The sequence below is a fragment of the Hippoglossus hippoglossus genome, chromosome 19 (genome assembly GCF_009819705.1).
Source record: "Hippoglossus hippoglossus isolate fHipHip1 chromosome 19, fHipHip1.pri, whole genome shotgun sequence".
Classification (NCBI taxonomy): Eukaryota; Metazoa; Chordata; class Actinopteri; order Pleuronectiformes; family Pleuronectidae; genus Hippoglossus; species Hippoglossus hippoglossus.
This window is the reverse complement of record NC_047169.1, coordinates 19,097,980-19,122,997: the sequence shown is the minus strand read 5'-3', so window position 1 is coordinate 19,122,997 and position 25,018 is coordinate 19,097,980. Positions and strand designations below refer to the sequence as shown.

The 25,018-nt window shown below is 42.1% G+C and overlaps 1 protein-coding gene across 1 annotated transcript; it reads right to left on the bottom strand.

Moving 5' to 3' along the window:
* Nucleotides 1–4,679: 4,679 nt before the first annotated feature.
* On the bottom strand, nucleotides 4,680–24,908 carry plcd3b (phospholipase C, delta 3b). Its single transcript, XM_034569626.1, has 16 exons — nucleotides 24,568–24,908; nucleotides 17,035–17,090; nucleotides 16,836–16,947; nucleotides 13,009–13,237; nucleotides 12,640–12,769; nucleotides 12,007–12,232; nucleotides 11,565–11,766; nucleotides 9,648–9,792; nucleotides 9,002–9,154; nucleotides 8,088–8,216; nucleotides 7,438–7,591; nucleotides 7,190–7,306; nucleotides 6,909–7,087; nucleotides 6,254–6,389; nucleotides 4,957–5,106; nucleotides 4,680–4,849 (listed from the first exon to the last, which is right to left on the bottom strand). The coding sequence occupies exons 1-16, from the start codon at nucleotides 24,656–24,658 to the stop codon at nucleotides 4,689–4,691; spliced, it is 2,370 nt and encodes a 789-aa protein (XP_034425517.1). The 5' UTR covers nucleotides 24,659–24,908; the 3' UTR covers nucleotides 4,680–4,688.
* Nucleotides 24,909–25,018: the final 110 nt, after the last annotated feature.

The following is a 25,018-nucleotide window of genomic DNA, read 5'->3' as shown; positions in this document are numbered from 1 at the left end:
TGTAGAGGGACCAATAACAAAGTCATCTTACAGTGAGCTGACACATGGTGTATGCACTGGAGTAAGAGGAGTTGTAGTTGACCCAGAAGGAAAAAATTAGTAGTCACACTGCAAGAATACGTGAATCCCACAGACTGCTCCCTGTAGGCCAGTAGCACTCACACACAGCCAAGTTCTTGTCCTCGATGTCTACAACAGAATTGGAGACGACTGTCACAACTGTCTACGCAGACAAACAACAGCGTATATATATATATATATATATATATACAGGCCTGCAAGTGTGAGGCAGTGATGGTGAGAGCATTGAAATCACCCTCAACCAGTAACATCAGTAATTGGAGGAAAGTGTAAACACTGACTCCAACAGTAAAACTGGAAAATCTAAATGTAAGATCTTTATCTTTTGTTTATAGCAATGATACAATGACCACAAAGGAAAATGCAATGCTGGACCTTCACTTTTATTTTCACTGTAAAATACATTTCAGTAATAAACACTTCATTTAGTTAAAAACCGGAGTTGATCTGATATCATGAGGTTCTTCAGTCCGATCATGTTACATTTCTATTCTATCACTGTGAATACATTTATTACCTGGCTACATAAATAATATCAGAATTATTAGCAAACAGCTGGTGCAGCACAAACACAAACAGTTACAAAAAAAACAAGAACAAAGTCAAAATATGAACTTTTATGCAGTTTTTTTTTTTTACATATGTATTTATCTTTCACTTTCAGTTCTTCATACATGTAAGTGCAATATTGACACAAACAGATTTGGTTTGTTACATACTGGCAGCAGCTTCTAATTCCAATTTCAACACAATGTAATACAACTTCCTGATTAAATTATTGATTTATTTGTGGCCACTGTCACAAAATATCTTTAATAAAAAGTAAAAATCTGTTGTCATTGCGGAGCTGCACAAAGCACATTGATTCCCTCAGACCCCCCCCCCCCCCGGCCCTGCTTTCTCTCTCGCATACAAACACACTGACAACAGACACACGTGCCGCAGTCAGACTAAAAACTGGCTAAAATCAACATCATTTGGTCTTTGTGGACAGAAAGGTAAGAAAGAAAGTAAGTCGCTTTGGATGAAAGCGTCAGCTAAATGAAATGTAAAAAGGACGCACGTGTTTATTTGCATGTAGAGCGGGAAAGTGAGATCTGATCACAAGTGGTCACTGGAGACGCCTTCCAAACAGGGGCATTGATAAAGGGTCGGCAAAGCAGAGGCCTCGGAGAACGGCTGATTTTGTAATCTCTCTAATGTGCTATGTACAGGAGATGCAATTAACCCATGAAACACGCAAACTCAAGGTCCTTGCCGCTAACCTTCATACTTTGAGAGGTTTGGCTGAAGACTAATCCATGTGTATGGGATGTTGGTGGGGGTTTGCACTTAAAGCTACGGTTGGTAATCCTTGAAAAACTAGCAAGTGTAGACTACACTTTAAAAATATGCATACTCCCCCAAAACACATGGACGTGCACTGACTGCTAGAGGCCGACTTTTTCGTTACTCGCTCGCTGGCTGTCGTCCCTCAGGCTAAAAACAAAAACCCTCCTGATTCGAATGCCAGGTGCAAACAGATGTTTCACACTTTCTCAGGACAGATGTTGAGACCAGGTCCGAGTCGGCACTGTTCATCTTCCTGCACCCACTGCTAATTGAAAACCTGCTTCAAGTCAAAGGATTCTTTATGATGTACAGACATCATGACATTATTCATAGTACTCCTTGTTATATGTAAATAAACAATATGAATGTTCGTAAACAAATCCTACAATTTCCTTTTTTTAATAAAAACACCGTATAAAACCTTTTCTTTAGCACAATAATCTACAATGGATACCTTCACAGAGTGATGTCTACCAAAGAAATGTGGTGAGTAGTCAGCTCAAACACTGACCGTATATAAAGGGTGCAGTTTGTGTGTTCTGCACTCAACAGAAAGACAACAGCTCAGTCGCCCAAAGTTAAAGCAGCGAGCAGCAGCGTGTTTGTTGTAAGATGTACGGTTCTGCAGCTGCTGTAGCACTTTGGCCCAAGACAAATTTCCCAATGGGACAATAAAGTATATTTGATTTGATTTGATTTGAACGCAGCAGGAGATTCTCCGCTCAAAAGCGTTCACAACAACACAGAAATCTGTGGTTCCCTTCAGACGAGGGGTGGTGCATCAGGCAGATGATGTTTTTTTTTTTCATTGTTGCGTCTGTCGCATGTTAGAAACGTCATCAACACACCCGCCCGCTCACGGTGAACCTTGTGGAGGATCTCCTGCAGTTTCGTCACATTGGCCTGCTCGGGGATTGGCCCCAGAAAGGCTGCAGAAAGTCCGGGGGCTCTCGCTCGGAAAGCTGCATTCGCACTTGAGGCCCCTCCAGAGGATCTCCGGAGTGCAGCGCATGTCTGAATGCAGCCTCTGTCACTGCGGCCAATTAAACTCTGGCCTCACACTGTGTTTTGTCGTCACTGTGTGTGCTGCACAATAAAGTCTCTAATAATATACTGTTAAAAAAAAGGATCATCAGTCAGGTTGACTCTGGAGACACACAACATACATGTATCTGAACACTGAGTAAACAATGGCAAAGCAATACACAACAAGGATTTTAACTATGGAGCAAATCTGCATAGGTCTAAAAAGCTAACAATAAGGCAGCAGCTGTATCTAGTCACCACCATCATCTTGCTATGGCATAACTGAGCTAATTCTATCATATAAAAACTAAAGCCTGTTAAGCATTGAACATGCACTAGGCTACATTATAAAAGTATTGGATGGGATCATTTCTATGCACATCTTGGACAAGCAGCAACAAGAGCTACTGTTTTTTTTTTTTTTAAACGAAGATAAAGCTATTTTATTTTGCATATAGCTTTTGATATGTACAGAGGTATTGGGGACATTGCCCAAATAGATTAGAATTACAATTCATACCGAGAGCTGCATTCAAACCTGAACATCTCTACGATGAAGTCAAAAGGACATTTTCTTTTTCCTAATACATGCGCATAGAGATTCATGACCTTCTGAACACTTTGGGATCTGTGGAAAAAGTTTCTGAATGAGCTTTTCCCTGAGTTTTCAGTCATATCCTAAAGTGTCATCATGAGTCCTCCTGAACGTCAGTTTGGACAATGAGGACAGGATAGTAACAGAGAAGAAAGAGACCTGGAGAGACTTTGTTACCCCAGATGTGTCTGGGACACGTCCATGTTCAGCTGCTGTTCCCATGGAACCTTCAACCCCTTCAGCCTGCAAAGTTCTCATTTGAATATTTGAATGAGAGGAAGAGGCTTCGGTATGTGGAGGTGGCATCTGAGGCAGAACAACATGCCTAGAAAACAACAGTTCGCCCATTGGAGGTGGACTGCAGGGGTTTTATTACATCCATGGACAAGCCCTGTGCCAGACCATAAAAGAAACATGATGGGCTGCAGAACGCTGAAGCCAATGGCTCTGGATCAGGAGGAAACTGGGCCCCAAGATGTTTAGGACATGCACCCAGGTCTGATCAGCCTGTGGTGGTCCTGCCTAAGAAGAAGGGGTCTTGTGATTAAAAGGCCGAAGAACCTGTTGACACTCAGGCCCACAACTGAAGATATGTCCCTAGCATCCGCTGGTGGTTGATCACCAAGATCTGCACCAGTAGACCTGCAGACCCACAGGTAAAGACAGCAGAGCAGGTGGACGCAAGAAATCAGAGAGAGATATATCCCTGTGATTTAAATTCCAAGTCCGAAGTAAGAGTAACATCAGTTTGACTGGAAATGTCAAATGTTCGAGGAGAACCCCGTCTGTACTGTCTCCCTGCAGCACTAATGGTCAGTTGCTGCATGAATTGAAGTCGGATTGATTTCAGAAAATGGAAACAAAAATTATTACAGTGACCAACTGCTCTTCAAGTGAATGTATCACATGTGAGGGACTTGGTTATGTCACACTTCATAGAGGACGGCTGCTTCACATACCATAAATAAAGTCTATACTTTCTGAGTAATCTTCAGATCACATACCAGCAGGCTTTTCTATTCAAATAACAACCGACTCTAAAATAAGATAAATATAAAATAAATAAAAAAGATGTGAGAATCTAGTCTTCAAGACTAAATCTGGCACCACACTTTGGAGTTGGTCTCATATAGATTCTCTGGACTCATGCAGGCTGGATTGACAGGTTGTCCTGCTCCAAGAATCAAACCCTGATCAAATGAGGAATTACAGCGCAACTATCCACCACATCACAGTGAGGGGTAGATTCTGTATAAAGGAATGAGGCTTGAAGTGCAGTTAAATCACTCAATGCTCAAAACTGACATTTGGTTCATCAGCGATGTCACTTCCCTCCCTGATAGTTTCTAAACTTTATCTTTTGGATGTCTTAGTCTTCCCTTAGTCAGATCAGGGACCTGATCAGAAAACTCAGCACCACGATCAGTGTATTCATCGAACTGTAAGAACGGCCTTTACCGTCCTCGCTAGAAATTTTAAGTATTGGTCAGAAACTTCTCACCAACATTACAGGTTGTGGATACAGCTACATACTTTATACCCAGTTTGATGAGTTTGGGGCCAGATCCTTTATCGCCTGGATCCAGGAAGATGTGATCTGAGCTCTTCCCTTAGCGGCGTCCATGCTTCTTGTTGCCAGGACGGAGGGAGGGGATTAGGGTCCCTTGGCTAAAGACTTGGTCGGTGACCTGGCCGGGGATTTGGCTGATGATTTGTTGGGACTGCTCTCACAGGGGCCGACCATGACGTGGACGAAGAGCGATGCAGGGGAAAGGGTGGAGCCGTCCAGCTTCAGCAGTCGGACGTGGCGATAGCCTGCAGAGGTCAGAGAGACAAGGCAACGGCAGCAAAGGGTTATCCACAGTGTAGGTCTTACAGCCGCCATATTAGCCATCATACAACAGCGCTGTCTTTAACCACACCTGTGCGGAGACTGGTGAAAGGCAGGGTGTATTGCCCCAGGAAGTCATTGCTGGACGTGAAGTCATGGTCTTCCACCATGAAGCGAACCAGGGCCAAGTCCGGGGCATGGACGGTGAAGTTAAATGTACAGTCCCACTGCGGATTAAAGCCTGAAACAGAGAAACAAGACTTTCATCTGCGTTTCTTTGTTCGTTAGTTATCAGAATTATGTGAAAACTCCTGGACGGATTACCATGACACTACATTTACAACGAAAATATCTGAAAATAATGAATATTATTTTTCAAAATATGAATATGAAATCACAACTTTGATTGATATTACAGTAACCTTGGGGCACCACCCTTTAAGCAAGGGAAAAGATAAGCCAATTCCCAATGAACTATCAATTTGAAACTCGTATTAACAATTGAATTAATAAGTATAACCAAAATGACGACATCAGTAGCTAGCAAAGGTTGAAGGACTTGGAGTTCTTGGTACTGCAGAGGTCGGCCAAATTTACACTAGTGCAAAATTAATAAATACTTTGGCCAGTGGGAGATTCATTATCCTATTTCATATGATGTGTCAGGTCAATTCACAGACCCAAACGTGTAGCCACAGGTGAGCCAAGGCGGCCCTCGCCTCACCCAATCACAGGACTTCAGAGGTGGCCAAAATGTCAAATCTAAACTCATCTATACTATTGATTAAGTATTCCTAATTGCTCTCCAGAATGAATGAGTTTGAATCTTAGCTATAATTGTGCATAATTAAATATTCTGTTTCTGAATGGCAGCAGCGACATGTCAATTAGCACATTGCTGAAGCTTGTCCTTTACTTTCAACCCACACGAATTATGTTCAGGCGTTACAGCTGATTCAATATTTAGAAATCATTATTCATAGTATTGTAAATTAGTCGAATGATAAATGGACAATATTAATACAGAGCTTTTCCAGTCTTATCGACACATTCACCCACACCTGCCAAAACTCTATAATTCTCCACATTACCCCCCCACCGCTGACAAATATCCCTGGGCAGGAGTCCCTACTCTTTGCTGTCATTGTCATCCCTAAGAAACGTCAAAGTTCAGTGGTCATTTCATTGCTGTCACTTACAACTCATACAGTTAATCTGAAAATCCTTTTTTCACCCACAATCCACTTCTTTCCTGGGGCTTTAGCCACAGTTTTCATTGGCTACAACATTAACTGATTGACAGTCTAAATCGATGTAAAATCCACGTACTGCTGCTGCCACTGAAGCTGTTTAACTGCTGAGAGGTCTTTTGCCACCAGGGTATTTACCGTTGTTGTCAATATACTGAGTCTTCTTCTTATTGTTGTCGATGGGAGCTCCATGAATCTCCACCCACACCTGAGGGTCCACAATGGAGCTGGGCTTGTCCCACTCTGGCTTGGGAAGCTGCTGAGCTGAAATAATCTGCAATTACAATAAACAAACTCTTCAGTTCACTATCATTACAGAATAGGAGGCTGTCGAACATAATGATATTCTTTGAGTATATGTGTGTCTTTGTGGTTGTGGTGTGTCATTGTGGGGACATTTCAATCAGAAACATCAATGCAGGGGCGGAACCAAGGGTGGATCCAGGGGGGGCACTGGCCCCAGCTGAAATCTGAAGTGGCCCTGTCCTGTCAGTGGTCTTTTTTTTTAACTAACTAGTCACTAACAATACTAACAAGTAATATGAGATTTTTTTTTTAAGTGCACATTGTGCTTGAACAAGAAACCATTTTCATAATATATTTAATGACATGAGGCTTTTCTCTAAGCTATAGAGCTAACATTAAACAAGGACTGACTTAAATGTGCCCCTTATGGAATCAGGAATTGTGCAGGGATGTATCATCGGCCCCTCTGTGTAAATTGAATGCAAACTGAAAGTGAGGAAAGCACCTCTGTTCTGCTACTTGCTCCTCGGTTAGAAGACAGTCTTACCCGGACGGTGAACAGCACAGGTCTGTGGCCAGGACCTCCACCAACATTCTCTGGGTTGAAGGTGGTGCCGGGCTGGCACAAGAAGGGAGGTTTCAGCATGTACCCACACTGACCGTTTTGCAGGAACCTCCCTTGGTTTAGGTCCATCTGCTCACCAGGCGTCTGGAAGTTCAGAGCAACTGCAGCACAGTGCGTGTTATGGGTTATGACAGTTAAGACAGGTTTTATTCTGAGTCTGTTTGCTTCTTTTGATCATTGAATAACATAAAATAACCCCTCACCAATCTGACAGCCTCCATTCCACATCTCCTGAGGGTTGTAGTTGGACGACTGGAGGCGCTGACCTGAGGGGTAGATCCTGCTGAGCTGATGACTGTTGTGACGCACAAAATACATCCCTGGATGTGAAGGACAAAGACAAGGACCGTCCAATCAGACCATTACTCCAGAGGTGAAAGACTCTATTGTTTTCATTTCTGTATCCACACAGGTAGGCTACAGGTTAATGTCCCACAGACACACATCGTACCTGAGTCCTTAATGTGTCTGAGAGCGTCACTCTCAGAGAAGGAGGACAGCTCAGTTGCTGGGTTTCTTGCAGCGTGTTCAAAGCTTTTAAAGGAAACACTGCAGGTGTATACAACCAGCTCTGACAGCTCGGGACTCAGCTTAGACACACTTGGCTAGGATGACACACACACACACACACACACACACACACACACACACACACACACACACACACAGACAGAGAGAGACACAGAGAAATCCATCACTTTCTTTTCTTAACTAGAACAGCACTCAGTAGAGCACATACAAATGCCAAAGCCCAACAGTCCCCTTAAATTCAATCAAGCAGCCAAATTGCAAAGCCACAGACTCAAATATACGTTCTCTAAGAACTGACTGACTTTTTTGCTTCATGATCTCTGAATTATTTCTTGAGTAATTCACAAAAATGTTAAAGAAATGTCCAATTCTTTGCTCTATACCCCATCCTTACACCAAATTTTAACACAATTGGTTCAGTAGCTTTTGTTTAATCCTGCTAACACACAAACAAACAAACAACAATGAAAACATAACCTCCTTGGTGGTTACAGACAATACTGGTAAACAACTGGTCTGTCTGTACACTATCCCACCACCCACCTACACTCGAAATAGAGGTATACCGACCTTTTGGTCCCCCTTTTTGGAGGTCCTGCTGGCCTCCTCATCCGAGGAGCTGAGGTCTGAAGTGCTCGATGAGCCCTCCCCCGCCCCGTGCTCCTTCTTTCCCTTCACAAGGATTTTCCCTTTGAGATCCTGCATAGACACAACCAGCAATCACACACATTTACCACACATTAGCAGTTTGCTTGATAATGATATCCATAGTAAGAATATGAAAGAGAAACTACTTGCTACTTCATGACTGACACTATTACTCCAGTTACTACTGTACTCCAATTCCAACCAGAATGGCACCCGGAGAGCACATACCTCCACTAAAGCCCAACAGTCCCATTATGAAACCACATTAAAATAACTAGATCCAGATTTGTATTTGGATCTGCACCAAATTGCACATTTCAGTCACCTAAACACAGAGGAGCAGATGGCCCCAGGTCTTAAGTGTAAAACAAACAGTTGAGATGGACAAAATGTCTGACGTATATGACAGAGTAATAAAGGTCCTGCCACACAGTGTGACACAGTCTTGATATAAGTGCGTCAGAGTGAAATCCTGGCTGAGGAATTTGATTAAGTGGGTTACGGTCTATTTTTAACCATGTTCAGATTCCACCGAAAAGTGGCAACCACACTACGAACCTCTCGGTTGACAAATCATTTATCCATTTGTTATTGTTTCTGTTAAATATTCAATTTTGCAAGTGATCCTTTGTGAAATGACAGTGACTTTGTCCTAAACAATTCTGCCAGACCTACAGAGATTCCCTCAAGGCATTCTTGATATATTATGCTCAGAAGAATGGGACCGACGGACAGAAAACCTAATGCCTCTGGCTCACTAAAAACACCATTACTCTCAATAGTAATATGAATTCTTTTGGGAACTGATCTTTCTGAACTGGAAAAAGTGTCCCTACCTCTGGAGAGGGCAGGCTGTGAGGATCCAGACCTCCGAGAGGCTTGGTGAGGAGCTTGTCTCCCAGGATGGATCGCAGTTGTTGAGCCATGACCGTCTGCTGCTCCACGGAGCAGTGGTTCTCCAGGGACAGGATCAGAGGGTAAGGAGATGCCTGGGAGAAGAGGGTGAAGGCAGCACGTCAGGGAGTTTGCCCCTTCACAAACACTCTCACTGAAACTATAACTAATATATGCACTACATTTATATTAAGCCTTTTAAAGTCTTAACTAGACAAAGAGCTTCACACTACAAGTCACAGTCTCCCATTCACACAGCACCTCTACATCTAGCACTTGGTTGTGGCTCATACAGCCCAATTACACACTGACAGCACAGTGACATTGCCCCATTAGGAGTGATATGGTTAGCATCTTGCCGGGGATCAAACAACCAACCTTCCTATTTTTGGACAACCCACTCAACCTCCTGCACCACAGTAGAGATTTAGAAGTATATCATCTTTGTCCACACACACTTATCAAAGTAATCAGTTCACAGAGCTCATGTGTCTAAACTGTAAATATGTGACCAAGCCAAAATACTGTACCCCTGTATTTATTTGTATCTGACAAGTGAAATGATTCTGATTTAAATAGTGCACTCACTTTAAAAGCGTACTCATTGATAACCTCAATGACTTGGACAAACGGTATCTTGGAGGTGAGTGTGTGTCCGTGGTAGATGACCGGCTCTCCTTTATCTCCATCCCAGCAGTCCAGCTCCACGCAGCGACAACCGTGATTCAGAGCTCTGAGACAAAAACAGCATCACGAGGAATTACTACTAGAAAAGAACAGAATTTTTTTTTCTTAAATGTTTCTTGTGTCCCACTATTTTACGTATATAATAAACCACAACAATTAGCATAACACAAAACACTTCCAACATATTGCAGTATAGCATATTTTTCCTTGTCCAGTTTGTGGGTTCAAGAACAGAAAATCGACAGACAGACAGTTATGCCCTTTGATGCAAATTTGTGATTTGCTATATAAATACAATTTGACCTATTTGGACTACATCACACATTGTCAATAAGATGAAGTCACCCTGATTACTAATTTTCACATTCAGTCTATATTCCTTCAACAATTTAGGAACCAAAGATCTCTTTAACCTATTCGGTCTCACCCTTGGGACTCTACCTCTTCTATGTGATGTCGAAAGCTTCTATTTTTTCAAATATATTATGAGTGTGGTCAGATGCAATATTACCAGTCAGAGACAATATTCTTTTAGTATGAGCTCAACTCAAGACACAAATTCTGAGCTAAGCTAAGCTTTAAGCCGACCTGAGACACAACTGTATGTACATGTATCATGATCTGCCCCTCTCAGTGGACTTTTATTATTTCCTGTGTGTTGGTTGTTTTAGTTCCTGTTATTGTCTTGTATTCCCAATTCTGGGATTATATGCTTGAAATGGTCACACAAAACCCAGCCCTCCAGTCAACAAGCCTTTAACCTACACCCTGGCCTGTTAGCCCCCCCCCCAGCCTGTTTCCCAGCCTGCAGCCCACTGGAGTTCTTTCCCCTGCAGCCATCTTCCACATCCACAGCCTCTACTAGTCTCCAGTCAGTTTCCTAGTCAGCTAGTATTGAGTCCACAGTCCTCAGACCTGCTTCCATGTTGCTAGCATCCTGTCAGACTCAGACCTGATAGTGGAAGCTGGAAGTTTAGTGGAACTTGATTGGCCATCTTTGGGTGAAAGGGACATTATGGGTCCCAACACCAATAGAAGATTTCATTTCCCAGTTCAACAGAGACTCAGATGTTCAGCCAGCCCAAACCTCAGCCCCAGTTTCCCAGAAATCAGCTTAAGCATCAGCCTCAGGTTTCCAAGCCTCCCAGCAACACTATCGATGCCAAGGCAGATCCTGAGCCAGGTCCTGAGTTGGTTGTCTCCATGGACATGCCTTGTGATCATGCACTGACAGATGTCTGGGTCTCAGTCAATGTCTCATCTATTTCTGCATTGGGGGTCTCAGCCGACATCCTGCCATCTTCTCTGTCAGATCCTGGTCATCGGGCTGACATCTGCCCCTGATCCTGATCCTGCATTGGCCATCCAGTTGACATCTGCCTGATTCCCAATCAACTCTCCCTGACCATCCCTATATTTACCTCCAGTCTCTTTGCCAGTCTTGAGACAGTCCACTCTCCCGCCTCCAAGTCTTTCCCCCCGAGGGGCTGTGACACACCTGGCCGGCCTCCTGAGGGGACTCGCCCACGCCTAGCTCCATTGTTCTGATCCCTGTCGTGAGGCCCTGGATTCTCTGTCTGTGTACGCCTGCACTACACACTCCTCCTCAAACTCTGCACACTGGTCAAGGGTCCATGAGCCCCGCAAAACCACACCATCTACAAATAGCAGAGCTGCAATCCTGAAGACATCATACTGGGCACCTTCATTTATTTTTGGTCAGCTAATAGTAGGATTCACTACAATAACCTTTGGGACTGCTAAGTGTTTAGAGAAAGTGTGTATGAACAGTATGTGTGGTGCCCTGCTGATTCTTACCGTATGTATGGCTCTATGCTGCTGTCCCCGGTCAGCTGGTCCTTGGTGAGGTATGTGTTGTGGGAGGAGGAGATGAAGTAGTGCGCCAGTGGGTGTTTCATGTCTTGGTAAACCCTTGCATGTTCCGGGTTAAAGACACAGTTCTCCTTAGACAGCATGTACATGGTGAAGCCATTGGGGGTCATGAACTGGTTCTTCTGAGCTGTACTGGGCAAAAGGCAGAAACAAAAGTTGAACACAAGCACTGGTGGTTGCAGTTATAGTACAGTTTCTACAATACACCTAAATACTTAGCAATCAGATTTTTAGATGCTTAATAATTCTGTTAATCGCAGCAGCCAGTTGCTCAGTTTGTCCAATGGATTTTTTTATCAAAGATGTTTTGCTAAACATAACATATAAACTTTTGTATTTGTCAGTGTATTGTTACTTAGCATCGTACCCCATTCATTAAGTTCATATGTGAGTATGAGGCTTTGGGCATGGATGAGTGAAGCATCCTCCCCCTGGTCCTTCAAGAAATCCCTCAGGTCCACAGTGGAAAGTACACTGTCATTTGCAGAGTAGCGGAGAAACACAGTGTCCAGCTCCGGTCTCCGTAACAACTCCCTGCAGAAAATTTCAATCTCCCCGTGGTCCAGACGACTGTCAGCTGACCGGTCACATTTCTAAAAATAAATTCGAAAAACACAGTTAGACACAGTTGATCACTCTTCGACATCAATTTTAATAACTGGCTTAAATTTGCCACAAGCAAAGCAATATAGTGATGGTCTGTCATTTATCAGGTGAAATATATATATAGAATACATATTAGCATAGAATGCTAATATGCTAAATATAATAATTTACATAATTTACAACTTTTGTGGCTGCATCCGTTATAAAGTGCAATAATTTCAATGTATGATGTATGAACTAATCCACAAGTATTTCTGTTTAGATTACATAATATATTATATTACTAATAATTTGTATTCTGTAACTAAAGATCTAATTAATTTGACCCAAACAAATTAGTCTAAACCCTATATAAGGGTATCAGGTTTAAATATATTTGTGTGTGTCTGTCCACCTGGAACAGGCTGCGGGCATATTGATCACTCAGATCAATATTGATCATCTGTAGCAGAGTCTGGACTTCTTCATAGCTCATCTTATCATCGTGGTTCTGGTCAGCCCGACTCAGGTAAGCATGAATCCAGGTGACACCGAAATTAAGGAAACAACAAGATGACACAATAGTACACACAATAATGTTAAAGTGTTCCAGTTTGGGACTAAAGGATCAATGTATGGGGCTCATGGGGCGTCCAATACAAAATCTTAATATATTTTCATTCTTCCAAATGAATATGGAAGTATCTTGTGTCCTTATTGTTGTAACTGCTGTATATTTTCTCCCAGTTACAGTGTAATTCCAAATGAACATCAGTTAGGATATTGGTCGAGTTTGTCCTTCTGGCTCATATTCTCCACTCTCCCTTGCAGCTTCCGGATGCCGCGGGCCCAGTGTTGAGCCTCCTCCTGGCTCTGGCAGAGGAGATCCAGGCTCTTTCGGGGCCCTTTGAAGACCACCGTCAGACCCCGGCCCTCAGGTACCGAGCCACCCAGCTGCCGCAACATCTCGGACTGGCAACCCTCCCGAACGCACTCCACCTCCAAGACAGAGACTGAGAAGGGGTGAGAAGAAGAGAGAGCAGCTGATTTAAATATCCACTTGGTAATTGTGTGTGATGTTCAATCCAAGAGGAATGTGGTTTGTAATGGAACAGTCTTTCTGAGGTATAATATCATATGGATCCTTGACATCTATTAACACAATGGAAATATAAGCATAATACATCAAAAAAACACAATACAAACATGTTAATTAAGAGGCCATTATTCTGGGAAGATGGATCAGTAAATTGAAGAAGTCTGTCTGCTGTGGGTATCCGGAACAGGAAACAACACAGCCATGTTTCTCCTTTCAGTCATTAAGACCTTAAAGATCGATATAGAAAATCCTTTCACTAAGCCTCTTTCATGGCAAGAATAAGTTACAAAGAATAAACAGTATACCTGCAGTGGTACATCAGACCTTCATCGTCATGGCTACCATAATAAACAAGAACCTTAGGTACAAGATCACTGTTTGGGTAAAGATAAGCACTTCTTCCAGGTTAGAGGATCACCGTAATCATGGTTACAATAATAATGTTCAACCAATCTCCAATCCATCCACCCCAACTTCATCATGGAGACTTAGGTACTGCGTCACCTGACTTCCTCCTTTGCTCCCACCATAATTACTAAGGCCACAAGAGGTCGCCTTAGAAGAAAACCTAACTATGGATCATATTAAGATGCCTGCCTATGGGACTGATGGTTTGAAAAGGTTGGACAATTCGTACAAACTCGTTACACAGCCCTAACATTATCAAACTAATGCATCCATTACACAATCATAGGTGACTTACTTACAGGCTTAATCTTATTTTTATAACAGAAACTCCCAGTCGGTTTGGTTTTCAGTTCACATTCCCTGAAATCTCAATTTAGCATAAGTAAAACACAACATAAGGTCAATATAACATCACGATCTGGTGTTTATATTGTATTTTATTGTACACCATTTAGAATTCATAATATTGCCATGGAGTATTGAGTGTAGATTGATGGGCAACATTGTAAATTTGATATATTTAAATTTTAAAAAGACTGGAAAAGTATATTTGCGGTGTGAATAATTTCTAATAACACTGTCTGTCCTCTTTGCTCTGTGTATATGTAGAGTATATATTGTAGCAACAAAGCAGCTCACAGCAACAGCTCATTTTCTATGCTTGTTTTAATAATCCTGCTTTTTGATTCCAGAGACTTTCCAGTTTTTCTGGGTTTCTGTATACTGCTAATATACTCTATTTCTAAAATATACAGTTTTTTCCGTGTCAATGTTAACTGTGTTGGATCCCAGTTTGGATCTAGTGTGTACTATCCAAACACACTTCTGTGTGTGTCAACAAGGGTCTGTGTCTCAGCCAAGGACCAAAACAACCTCCATGAATGCTCGTAGTGTATCGTACTAGTGCTTTGGCCTGGAAACTAAAAACACGGATGAAAGTGCAGTACTTGTCTTCAGTGGACCTTATCTTATTTCTATTTCAGCTCACTGATGATGACATCCACAGATGCTCCAAATGTCCCTCTGTAGCTCTGCCTTTGGTGAAGATGTCAACACTGCGACTCTTCCAATGACAAGACACTACTATACGAAGGGGGAGGGGGACTTAACTCATACTTTGTATATTACAAGTTGTTCTGACTGTTCACCTGCTACAGTTCAGATGAGACAAGAGAGAACTATTAAGTCGGATTACTGCATGAACAATTCAACAAAGGTTTACTATAGTTTACATAGTTCTATTTTTTTTTTGGTATACTACCATTATTACATCATGTGGTTAATGGGATTAAAGGGACAAATGTTGACACAGATTATTTCTCTTCGGGATTTTAATATATTTTTTAATAAAACTAAAACCTTTTTTTTGAGGGGGGAACTCACTCTCTTAATGAACTGCTCCCAACTCCAGTCCAAACTAAGGAAATAACCTGCAATTGGAGACCTTACTTAATTTCAAGGGTCACAAACCAGATTGGTAACCATAGCAGTAGACCACCCAGTGAGGAAATAGTTAACACATTTGATCTAAAACCAGTGGGGGGAAATAACTGGGTGACGCTTCTGCTCTTAAATGTAAAGTCAAGTTACATCAACTTCAGAGTTTGGAGGTGCAGAGAAGTGAAGGGAAAGAAAACTCATAAGTTCTCTGATATAGAGGATACGTACTAATCCAGGGGGGTCACGAAAGCAGGGGAAGCAGTGCGCGTGCACACACACACACACACACACACACACACACACACACACACACACACACACACACACACACACAGAGAGCCACATCACAAGCAAATCTAATGTTGTGGCAATTAAAGGCCTTGTCCTGCAGCTGGGAGGCTCACGTTGTGGTTGAGTCAAGTGGTAGCCATGCAGCACCAAGCCACAAGCTCCAGGGCCAACTCCCACCACCATGTAACGTCCTATAATCTCACTGTTTGAACAAGAGCAGCGTCGGCTGCCATCTTGGGCTGAAAATAGATGAGCTCTGTAATCACGGCGCTGTGTGCGACCCTCAGATAGCAGAGGAGACGCAGAGCAGCCGGTGTCTGTGCAGAGCAGTAAGTAGCATTTAAAGTTCACAAAAATAGACAAAGTAAATTCATGTTTCACCTCACACACCCAGTCAGTGCTGAGCTCTTCTGGAACTGAAGGGGAAAGGACAGGGCTGCTTGTTACCAATTATAATCCAAACATGGTTCTTAACCTCTGGGTGGAGCCCCCGATGGAGGACTTCAATGGTTTATGGAACTGACTCTGCTGTGTTTCATGTATGGTAGAGGTCTTCACATGGCCACTTGGTTCCTTGCTACTAAACACTGAGGCTGAGACTCTGGGTCCAATATAGTCCAATCCTGCGTAGTAGGGTGCTGTTGTATGGCCCTAGGTCTTGAGTCTGTGTCAATATTTCTAACACCGTGTCTACACTGCAGGTGTCAGCGTGAAGAGCATGTTAGCAGAGCAGCAGCTACAGAGAAAGCCTGCAATGTGGAAGCACCCTGAGCCCAATACACAATCACTGTAGTTACTCTTTAGCTGTTTTCAGAGTTTTCGAAGTTTCCCTTTCACACATGAACAACGCAGCGGGAGATTCTCCGGTCAGACGCGTTCACAGCAACACAGGAATCTCCAGAGCGTTCAGGTGAGGGGTGACACATCATACCGAAGGCTGGATGTAACATATTCATTCTGCTGCCAAGATCACGTGTTTTTGTTTACAGCACATCAACACTGGCATCAGCCCTTATCACCACAAGCTCTCTTACCATCTTCATCAGCGTCTTCTTCGTGTCTGGCACCACTATTTCATCCTGAGGCAGTATTCTTTTTGTTATTTTCATTTTTGCGTCTGTCGCATGTTTAAAAATGACTTGTGACTTGTGTTGACAGCTGGACTGATTAAAGTAAAAGATGTCCGCTCCATCCATTTAGTGCAACACTGTGTAGCAGACATTATTCGGAACCATAAACCAAACTGTGTGACTATTAAAGAAACTGAGCTTCTTACAGTCGTGTGTGTTCCCGCAGTGGCTGCCATTACAAATTCCTGTGCTCCAACAGATGGATTGTGATTTACATTCTGGGAAAAGAACATAAACACTTACATGACTGTTGCTCCTTGGCGCGGGAGGACGTTTTTTGGGACTGACACCACACAGTGACTCCATCTTCCAGCAGCTTTAGAGTTCGTCGCTTCTGCCAGCGAGGCGAGCGGACCTTCACACATGACCGGTCCATTAGATATCATGTCCTACTAGCTATACTACCAATAACTAACATGGACAAATAGTTGAAATTATTTACCTTCACCATACTGGAGCCCTGCAACATCCGCTTCACATCTTCGTCCTCACTAACTCCTTGAAAGGAAACAGACAAAAAGGTTGAAGAAAGACAGACAGTACACATGAAGTCATTATCTGAGCTCGGGTCAGTAGCACTGAAAGAGGGGAGGGGAGAAACGGCCGAAAGAACTGAGAGAAAATTTGTCAATCACACTTTATAGATGGTATATACTGTCTAGACTATAAGTCTGGTCCAAATTTAAATACAGACCCCTTTAAAGCTCACTGATTAGCATTATGTATCTTGTGTGTTTAATCTATGCAAATACAGAAATGTGAAAACAAGTTGTGGTTTTATTTTGCTGGAACTAGTTTAAGGATAAAGTGGCTTTAAACATACGGACTGTGGACAAAGCCAGAATAACTGTTTCCTTTCTTTATGCAAAACTAAAGTAATCCCCTCTAGGCTCTCTATACTATAGAGCACAGACATGAACATGATCATAATGTTTGAGACTGTGAAAACGACCCTGTAGGTCGCCTGTGCAAGCAGCTTATTATAATAAAGAGTAAGTAAAGACTGAAACAGTACAACTATAAGGAGTTTTGAAACTATTTCATCGCTAGTCTGTGTGTTTATTGTTTTTTTCCCCCCCACAGCCTCCCAGTGGCCAAAGAAAGTTGTTTCTGTGTAATAGCAACTGATAAAGACAGAGTCAGCAGCGGTTTAATCCATGACTGTCTAGTAAATACATTGACTTATAGAATGTGTGGAATGTAGACTGTGTCATATTCAGGTCAGTCATGTATATCTAATCCGCAATGCTGCAAATAACAGCTTCAAATAACTCTTCAAACACCACCTGTTCACTACGGCCCTTGGCCTCAGCTCACGCTCCCCCCGGCCATCAGTGCTGTTGATTTCTGTCCTGTTTTGTGCGAATTACTTTCTTTTCTCTTTTTGCCCCCACAGACACATGTAAAGTGTCCTCTGGTCTCTTGAAAGGCGCTATATAAATTCAAGTTATTATTATTGTTATGTGTGCCTGCAGGTTATATTAGAGAAGTTATTAACTTTCAATATGATTAAAGTACAGTGAGGTTGCCTGTAGGCTGCTGAGTCCTCAGCTGAGTCAGCAGGAATCTAACACAAGTGTCACTGTGGTTTGGGAAGGGCTGGGTCACTACACTCACAGAAGCATTTTGATACTGGAAGGAAACACACACACACAAACACACACACACACACTGCCCTCTCTGTACAGCAGTACAGAATTCAGTGGGTGTGTGGCTTTCTGTGCTTGGGGAGGAAATGAGACAAAGCGTCTGAGTGTGGCTTAGAAACAGACTGACCTCATTAGAGTGATTGACCTGGACTGTGATGAAACCATGTGGTTTGATTAATGATGCAGGCTGCTCCATGTAACGTGCAACAGCTGCTGTACTGTACATATACAATGTGCTCCTATTTCAGTCAATCAAGACATTTGAGATAAGAGCCAAACACAAATAAAAGCCCTTCTGCTGCACTAATACACACAATAACAAGGTGTGTGTGTGTGCGTGTGTGTGTGTGTGTGTGTGTGTGTGTGTGTGTGTGTGTGTGTGTGTGTGTGTGTGTGTGTGTGTGTGTGTGTGTGTGTGTGTGTGTGCCAGTAACCATTTAGTAACTGAATAACTAAACTAACAACACTGACATTACTTGGAGGACGTAGGCTTAATTTGTCAATGCTTATCTCAACTTAGAAAATACGTTGGTGCATGTTTTACAGAGCTGAGAACCTGAGATGTGACAGGTTACAGACTTAATGTTTATGTTGAAAAACACTATTGTCAGATAGTGTTTTTCAACATAAACATTAAGTCGTTGACTCTGCATTTGAGGGATGATGGTGCTGGACTTCATACCTCAGGCCAGTGTCCTGTCCCTGATCATACCCCCCCCCCCCCCCTACTATCCCTGATCTGCATTTCTTCACAAAAATATATAAAATTATCAATGAATAAATGAATGAAAACAAACTTCAATAGTTATCTTAAACATAGAAAATACATTGGTGCATGCTTTACTAAAAATCATATTCAGTTTTATTTGATAAAAACATATACATCCTCACTAAAAGCAGAACTGTCATGTTCTATGATATGGTATTTGACTGATCTAATTTGCATATTTAACTGCGTATTAAAAATACAGATGAAATGTTTTGTGGTGGGAAGGGTCCCTGGGAACTGAATACAGTCTGAGAGAGTAGGAGAGTAGCAGAGGTCATATATAATCTACACATCTGACCTGATAATAGTTTAAACTGAGACTGTTTTACGTGAATCTTCACTAAACCAACACTACAAAACTTGATAGCAGAATGTTTTGATGAGAATGTTGTGCTACATGACCACATAGCATCAGGTAGGTTACAACAATTAGATATTCTTTACCATGTCTCAAATGCATGAACATTTCTACCAAGTCGTAAACAAACATATTTCTCCGAGTGTTCGTATATAAAAAGTCACTGACAAAGGATTCACAGTTATATTGAACATATTGTTTGGTTTCAGCTGATTTACAGATTTCACTTCACTCGCGAAGGCGTCAGTTGAAATGGGGCAACTTGATTTAGTTAATCAGTAGTTTGAATCTGACTAGTTACTTAGAATTGATGCAGGAGTCTAAACTTGAATAGCTGGTACGTCCCAGTCCTTAGTTTACTAAAGTATAACAACTGCACTTATAGTCAGAGGTCCCTGCTCAGAAAAAACAATAATTCCATTTCCTGCTAATTGACAAACAGTAAATATTCAAAATGTAATGCTTATATTATTATATAACTTCACTAAAACAGTTTTTATAATTCTGTGAACTTTATATCATGGTAAACATTTGTATGAATGGGCTTATTATATGTGTATTTATTTAGACATTTTCATGTTAATGTAAATGTACCTAAACTCGCTTAGTTTCATGACATATACTTATTCACTCACTACTTCACTCACACAAATTAAGAGGCATAAATTCACATCAAAGACCACTGTATAACCTCAATGCAAATTAATTCAGAGAGCATAGATGAGAGTAACCTACTAACGTGGTTACAGCTGTACTTTCCAAACACAAGCCACAGGAAGCAGCATGAGGACAGCTCGCACTGAGGTGACATTACTAACCATAAGCTGGTCACCTATTTTCAAACCGCTCAGCCACAGAACAATTAACACACTGACCTAGTATATACGACCTGTACGCTTTGATAACGCTTGAGATCATGTATGTTGTGATTTTGCGCTTTACAAATAAAATTGAATTGAATGTTTAAGTTTGTACCTGTTGCTTTAAAAGGAATAGTTTGATATTTTAGGGAAGATCACTTTCAGATGATGGTATCACTTTCATTGTCAGAGTTATAAAGTCTGGGGAAAGAGGAATCAACTCCTCTTAAACCGTTCACGGTGAAACCTGGATCCGTTACAGGAGCGAGTCCGCGGCCATGGATCTAATGACTCCTACCAAAGAACTTTGTTAAAAATATATAAAACTCACATTGAGGCTGGTTTGAGTTCCTGTAGCTGGACACAGGAAGAAGAAGATTGAAGAAGATTGAAGAAGGAGAAGAAACTTCCTTCAGATTTATTTCTTCGTCTTCGATAAAAAAAAAACAAGCCGAGACGCGTTTTGTGCCATGAAACTTCCCAAAATGCCGGCGAATTTGCGGTTTTCGGCCATTTTCTGGTTCACAACAGGGGTTTTGCCCTCTTACGCCCAAGAATGTGGCCGACCACCGTTAATGGAGAACAGGATCGTGGGGGGCATGGACGCCGAGGATGGGGCTTGGCCCTGGCAGGTGGATGTGCAGACAGTCCGGGACGGTCATATCTGCGGAGGCTCCATCATCACGGAGAGCTGGGTCCTATCAGCCGCTCATTGTTCCTCCAATCCATCGAACGTGAGCTCTTACATCATCTACGCTGGCCGGTACCAGCTGAATGGCTATAACCAGCACGAGTCATCGCATCGCGTGAGACAGGTGGTGATCCCATCCGGTTACAACGAGCCTCACAACGTTTTCTGTCACATCCCTGTTTCGGTCAGTAGCCTACCCACTGCAGAACATCTCTTGCTCCATAGACTGCTTCCACTTTAAACCTCCAGCACATTATAGTGTGTAAAAAGAGAAGGGATGTGAATATTCTCTGAAGGATCTGTATGGTGACCCCTGGTTGTACCTCACATTATACAAGGCTAATGACAGTATAACATACACAAAGCATTTGATTGAATATGTTAATGCTCAGAGAACTAAACCAAAACACAGGTCAACAAATGGAGATTCAGATTATTGTAATTATAAGTTTGACAATTTTCATTTTTGGGTGAACTATCCCTTTAAGGTCTTAATGACTGAAAGGAGAAAAATGTCTGTGTTGTTTCCTGTTCAGGATGCCCACAGCAGACAGACTTCCTCAATTTACTGATCCACCTTCCAAGAATAATGGCCTCTTAATTACCATGTTTGTATTGTGTTTTTTTTTATGTATAATGCATTTCCTTTTTTGGAGAGCTATCCCTTTAAATACTTTGTGGAAGTCCCCTGGGCAGAAAGCTCTGTCAGGTCAGATGAGAAGCATCTGTGAACTGACGTCTTCAGGGTCTCTCCTCAGATGCTCTATGGAGTTTAAATCTGGACTTTGGCAGGGTCTCTCAGGGACAGAGACAGACTTGTCCTAAGGACAAACCGATTTGTCCTGAAAACAATCATACAGAGATTAATCTTGAAGACACTCCGGTTTTGTCTCGGCTGTTTGCTTCAGGTCATTTTCGAGCTGAAAGGTGAACTAGTGAACAGTCTCAGGTCCTTGACTCTTTGCAGGTTCATTTGGCTGCTTTCATCCTCCTCTCAGTTCTGACTAGTCTCTCTGCTCCTGCTGCTGAAGAAAAACCCACAACATGATGCTGCATCCGCTATTCAACACCAAACATGGATATGGTGTTCACCAGAGATAGTAGTTCTGCTTTAATACATTTCTAATGTATCAGAGAATCTTTGTTCTCTCAGACCTTTAAATGCTGATTGAGAAACTCAGCAGAACCTCTCACGTCTTAAACTCATGATGTCTTCAGTCTGTCCTCTCTAACATGAAGGCCTGATAGATGGAGAGCTGCTGAGATGGTCGTACTTCCAGCAGGTTCTCCATCTCTACAGAGAGCTGAAGCTCAGTCAAAGACTGATGGGTCCTTGACCCCCTCACTGACCAAGGCTCTTACTCAGTTTGTCTGGATGGTCAACCAGGGAGAATCCTGCAGCTTCGAAACTGCTTCTATTACACAGTTATTGATGCCTCAAAGCTTTGGAAATGGTCTTACACCTTTTTCCTCTTCTAAACCTCACCACAGTTTAATCAGAGGTCCACACAGAGCTCCTTTGACTCATGTTTGATTTTTCCTAAACAGTATTAACTGTTTGACCTTAAATACACAGTGTGTGTCTTTCTTGACTATGCCCAGTCAGTTCAGTTTGCCACAGGGGAACTACAGTCAAGCTCTAGACTCATCTCAAGCAAAAAAAGACGCACATAAGCACAGTTTGGATCCACAGCAAAGGGTCCAAACATTTTTGTATGAGTTGGAAAATCCAACATGTTTTTTCTTTATGATTATAGCTTTTTGAATGTAGGCTGATCGGTCAATAATTCTTATCAAATTATAATTAAATCTACAAAACAACCAGATGACAAACAAATCTTTCAGATCATAAAATACTGAAGCAGATAGTAAATCAGAGAAAAGCAGCAGCGAGGATAAGGTTTGAGCTGCACAGTGTGCTAACATAGTGACCTGCTTTCACTGGCCAACCCCCAAAACACTGTCATGAGGAGGAAAGCAGGGAAATCACAGGCTAGCAGAATGTGTGCAGTGCATGTCTGTCATTAAAGGGCCTCACTGTCTATAACCTTGTTCTTACTGTAAACCTGCTGCCATAAATATCTCCTCTGGTTGTAGAGGAGAGTTTTCCTGAGGACAGCTGGTAAATGACATGCAGTCATTGTTCCCATGCAGCACACCAGAGTGTAAAATCAGTCTGGACAAACAGTTGGGACATCACGACAGAGCAGTGATGGAGTCCAACTCACACCCTCCACTTTAATTATCCTACCTGACACACACGCGCTACAGAATGAGTCAAATGTACCAGTGATGCTTGAGAGTGGTTTGCTCTGTATGATTGAAGGTGTAGATCAATCAATTCAGGCAGCATCAGCAAGCTCTCTCTCACACACAGATACATAATGCATTCCCTAGCCCTTTACCCAAACACTTTCACCAAAAATGCCTACCCCTAACCATAACCTAAACCTAAACCTAAACCTAAACCTAACTCTAACCCTTAAACCAAGTCTTACTCCTCAAACAGTCCATTGAAAAAGTGACGACTGGTCAAAATTTTTACTTTCACATTTCTCAACCATTCTCGCCATATTCATCTGTCTGTGCAATATAAACGGTTCATGTGCTATCCATTCACTGTACATATTCTCTCACATAATATATTTCTTTACACTGTATATATTAGTTTAGTTCCATTCATATTTTTCTATATTTTTCTATATTTCTTTTATATTTCTACTTATTACTGCTGATGTAATTTTGCTGCTGTAATATTGCTTCTTATCTTATCTTAAATGTCCTCACTTTCCAAAAATCTCATCACTCTGTGTATGTACAAGTACACACGCTTACACACATGAACGCACACACACACACACACAGCCACACAGAGTGAATTCTTCCATTGATCGATCATCCTTGCAGTCTTTCTGTAGTCTTTCCAATTTAAATACACTGGGTTTATTAATGCTAACAATAAGTCATTTGACAGGATGTTAATTCTGAACAGGTTTCATTGCTGTATTTGTTTTATGAAACAGAAAGCAAAACAATTTTGGTGAGACACAACAAGTAATTTGAAGATCTAGGTCTCTGAGAAATTCGTGATGGACATTTTTCACCATTTTCTGACATTTTATATACGATATTCAGTGCAACAATGAATAATAACTGATGTTATTGTATACATTTATATAATTTAATCTTACTTTTACTTACTGTAGTCCAAGTTTATATAATAATAATAATAATAATAATAATAATAATAATAATAATAATAATAATAATAATTGTTGTTGTTGTTATAACATGTAATTCACCCTCAACTCTTTCTTATAAGATTGTATATAATATGAAAAATAGAAAGTTAAATGTGTGTGTTAACTTGCAGTGTTTTTTTCTGCAGAGGAGCATATATGTTTAGCGTCAGTCCACAGAATAGTCTATGATCATAGACTGACCTACACATGAGTAACTGACTAGTTAGTGATGGCTGTTTTGACCTTCGGGGATTCATTCCCACTCTGTGTTGATACATTTCCTCCTCATATCCGAGGGGGGCGGTGGAGACCATCAGCGCTGACACGGAGAAGCCTCTGACCCATTGATCCTTGATCATTGAATACATTCAGACAGTATCGGCTGTGCAGCAACACAAACACTCACCGAGGTTCCTCAGAGGATCGATGGCCTTTAACCTGGACGTCCCGGCTCCGTTCTTCCCCGCCGGGGCCGCTTTCTTTCTGTGGCCCAGCATAACGTCAAGAAGCAGCGCCCGGTGCTCTGCTCTGCTTCCCCCGCGTCCTCCGCGTCCCCTGTCCCGGATCACGAGATGTTTCTCGGGCTGCAGATCAGCGCTCTGCTCCGTGGAGCTCCACGGTGCTCCGCATGCTTTTTATGCAGGAGGAGGATAACAGGAGTCAGGCCAGACCTTCCCCCTGCTGATTGGTCTTAACCACAGACCTGTCCCAGTCTCACACACACAGACACACAGACACACAAACACACGCACACGTACACGCACGCACACACACACACACAATCACGCGCGCACACACATGCACGCACGTCAATACCCACAAGACACACACACACACACTTCCTGAAAAGATTTTCA

Bases quoted from the DNA above. Each gene is read 5' to 3' on its own strand.
- plcd3b (XM_034569626.1), bottom strand. From the start codon at position 24,658: ATGCTGGGCCACAGAAAGAAAGCGGCCCCGGCGGGGAAGAACGGAGCC. The intron at 13,238-16,835 runs GTAAGTGTTTAT...ACCCCTTCTCAG, and splicing joins CGCCAAGGAGCAACAGTCAT to TCTCTGTCTTGGAGGTGGAG. The intron at 7,088-7,189 runs GTGAGGGGTTAT...ACTGTGCTGCAG, and splicing joins GAATGGAGGCTGTCAGATTG to TTGCTCTGAACTTCCAGACG.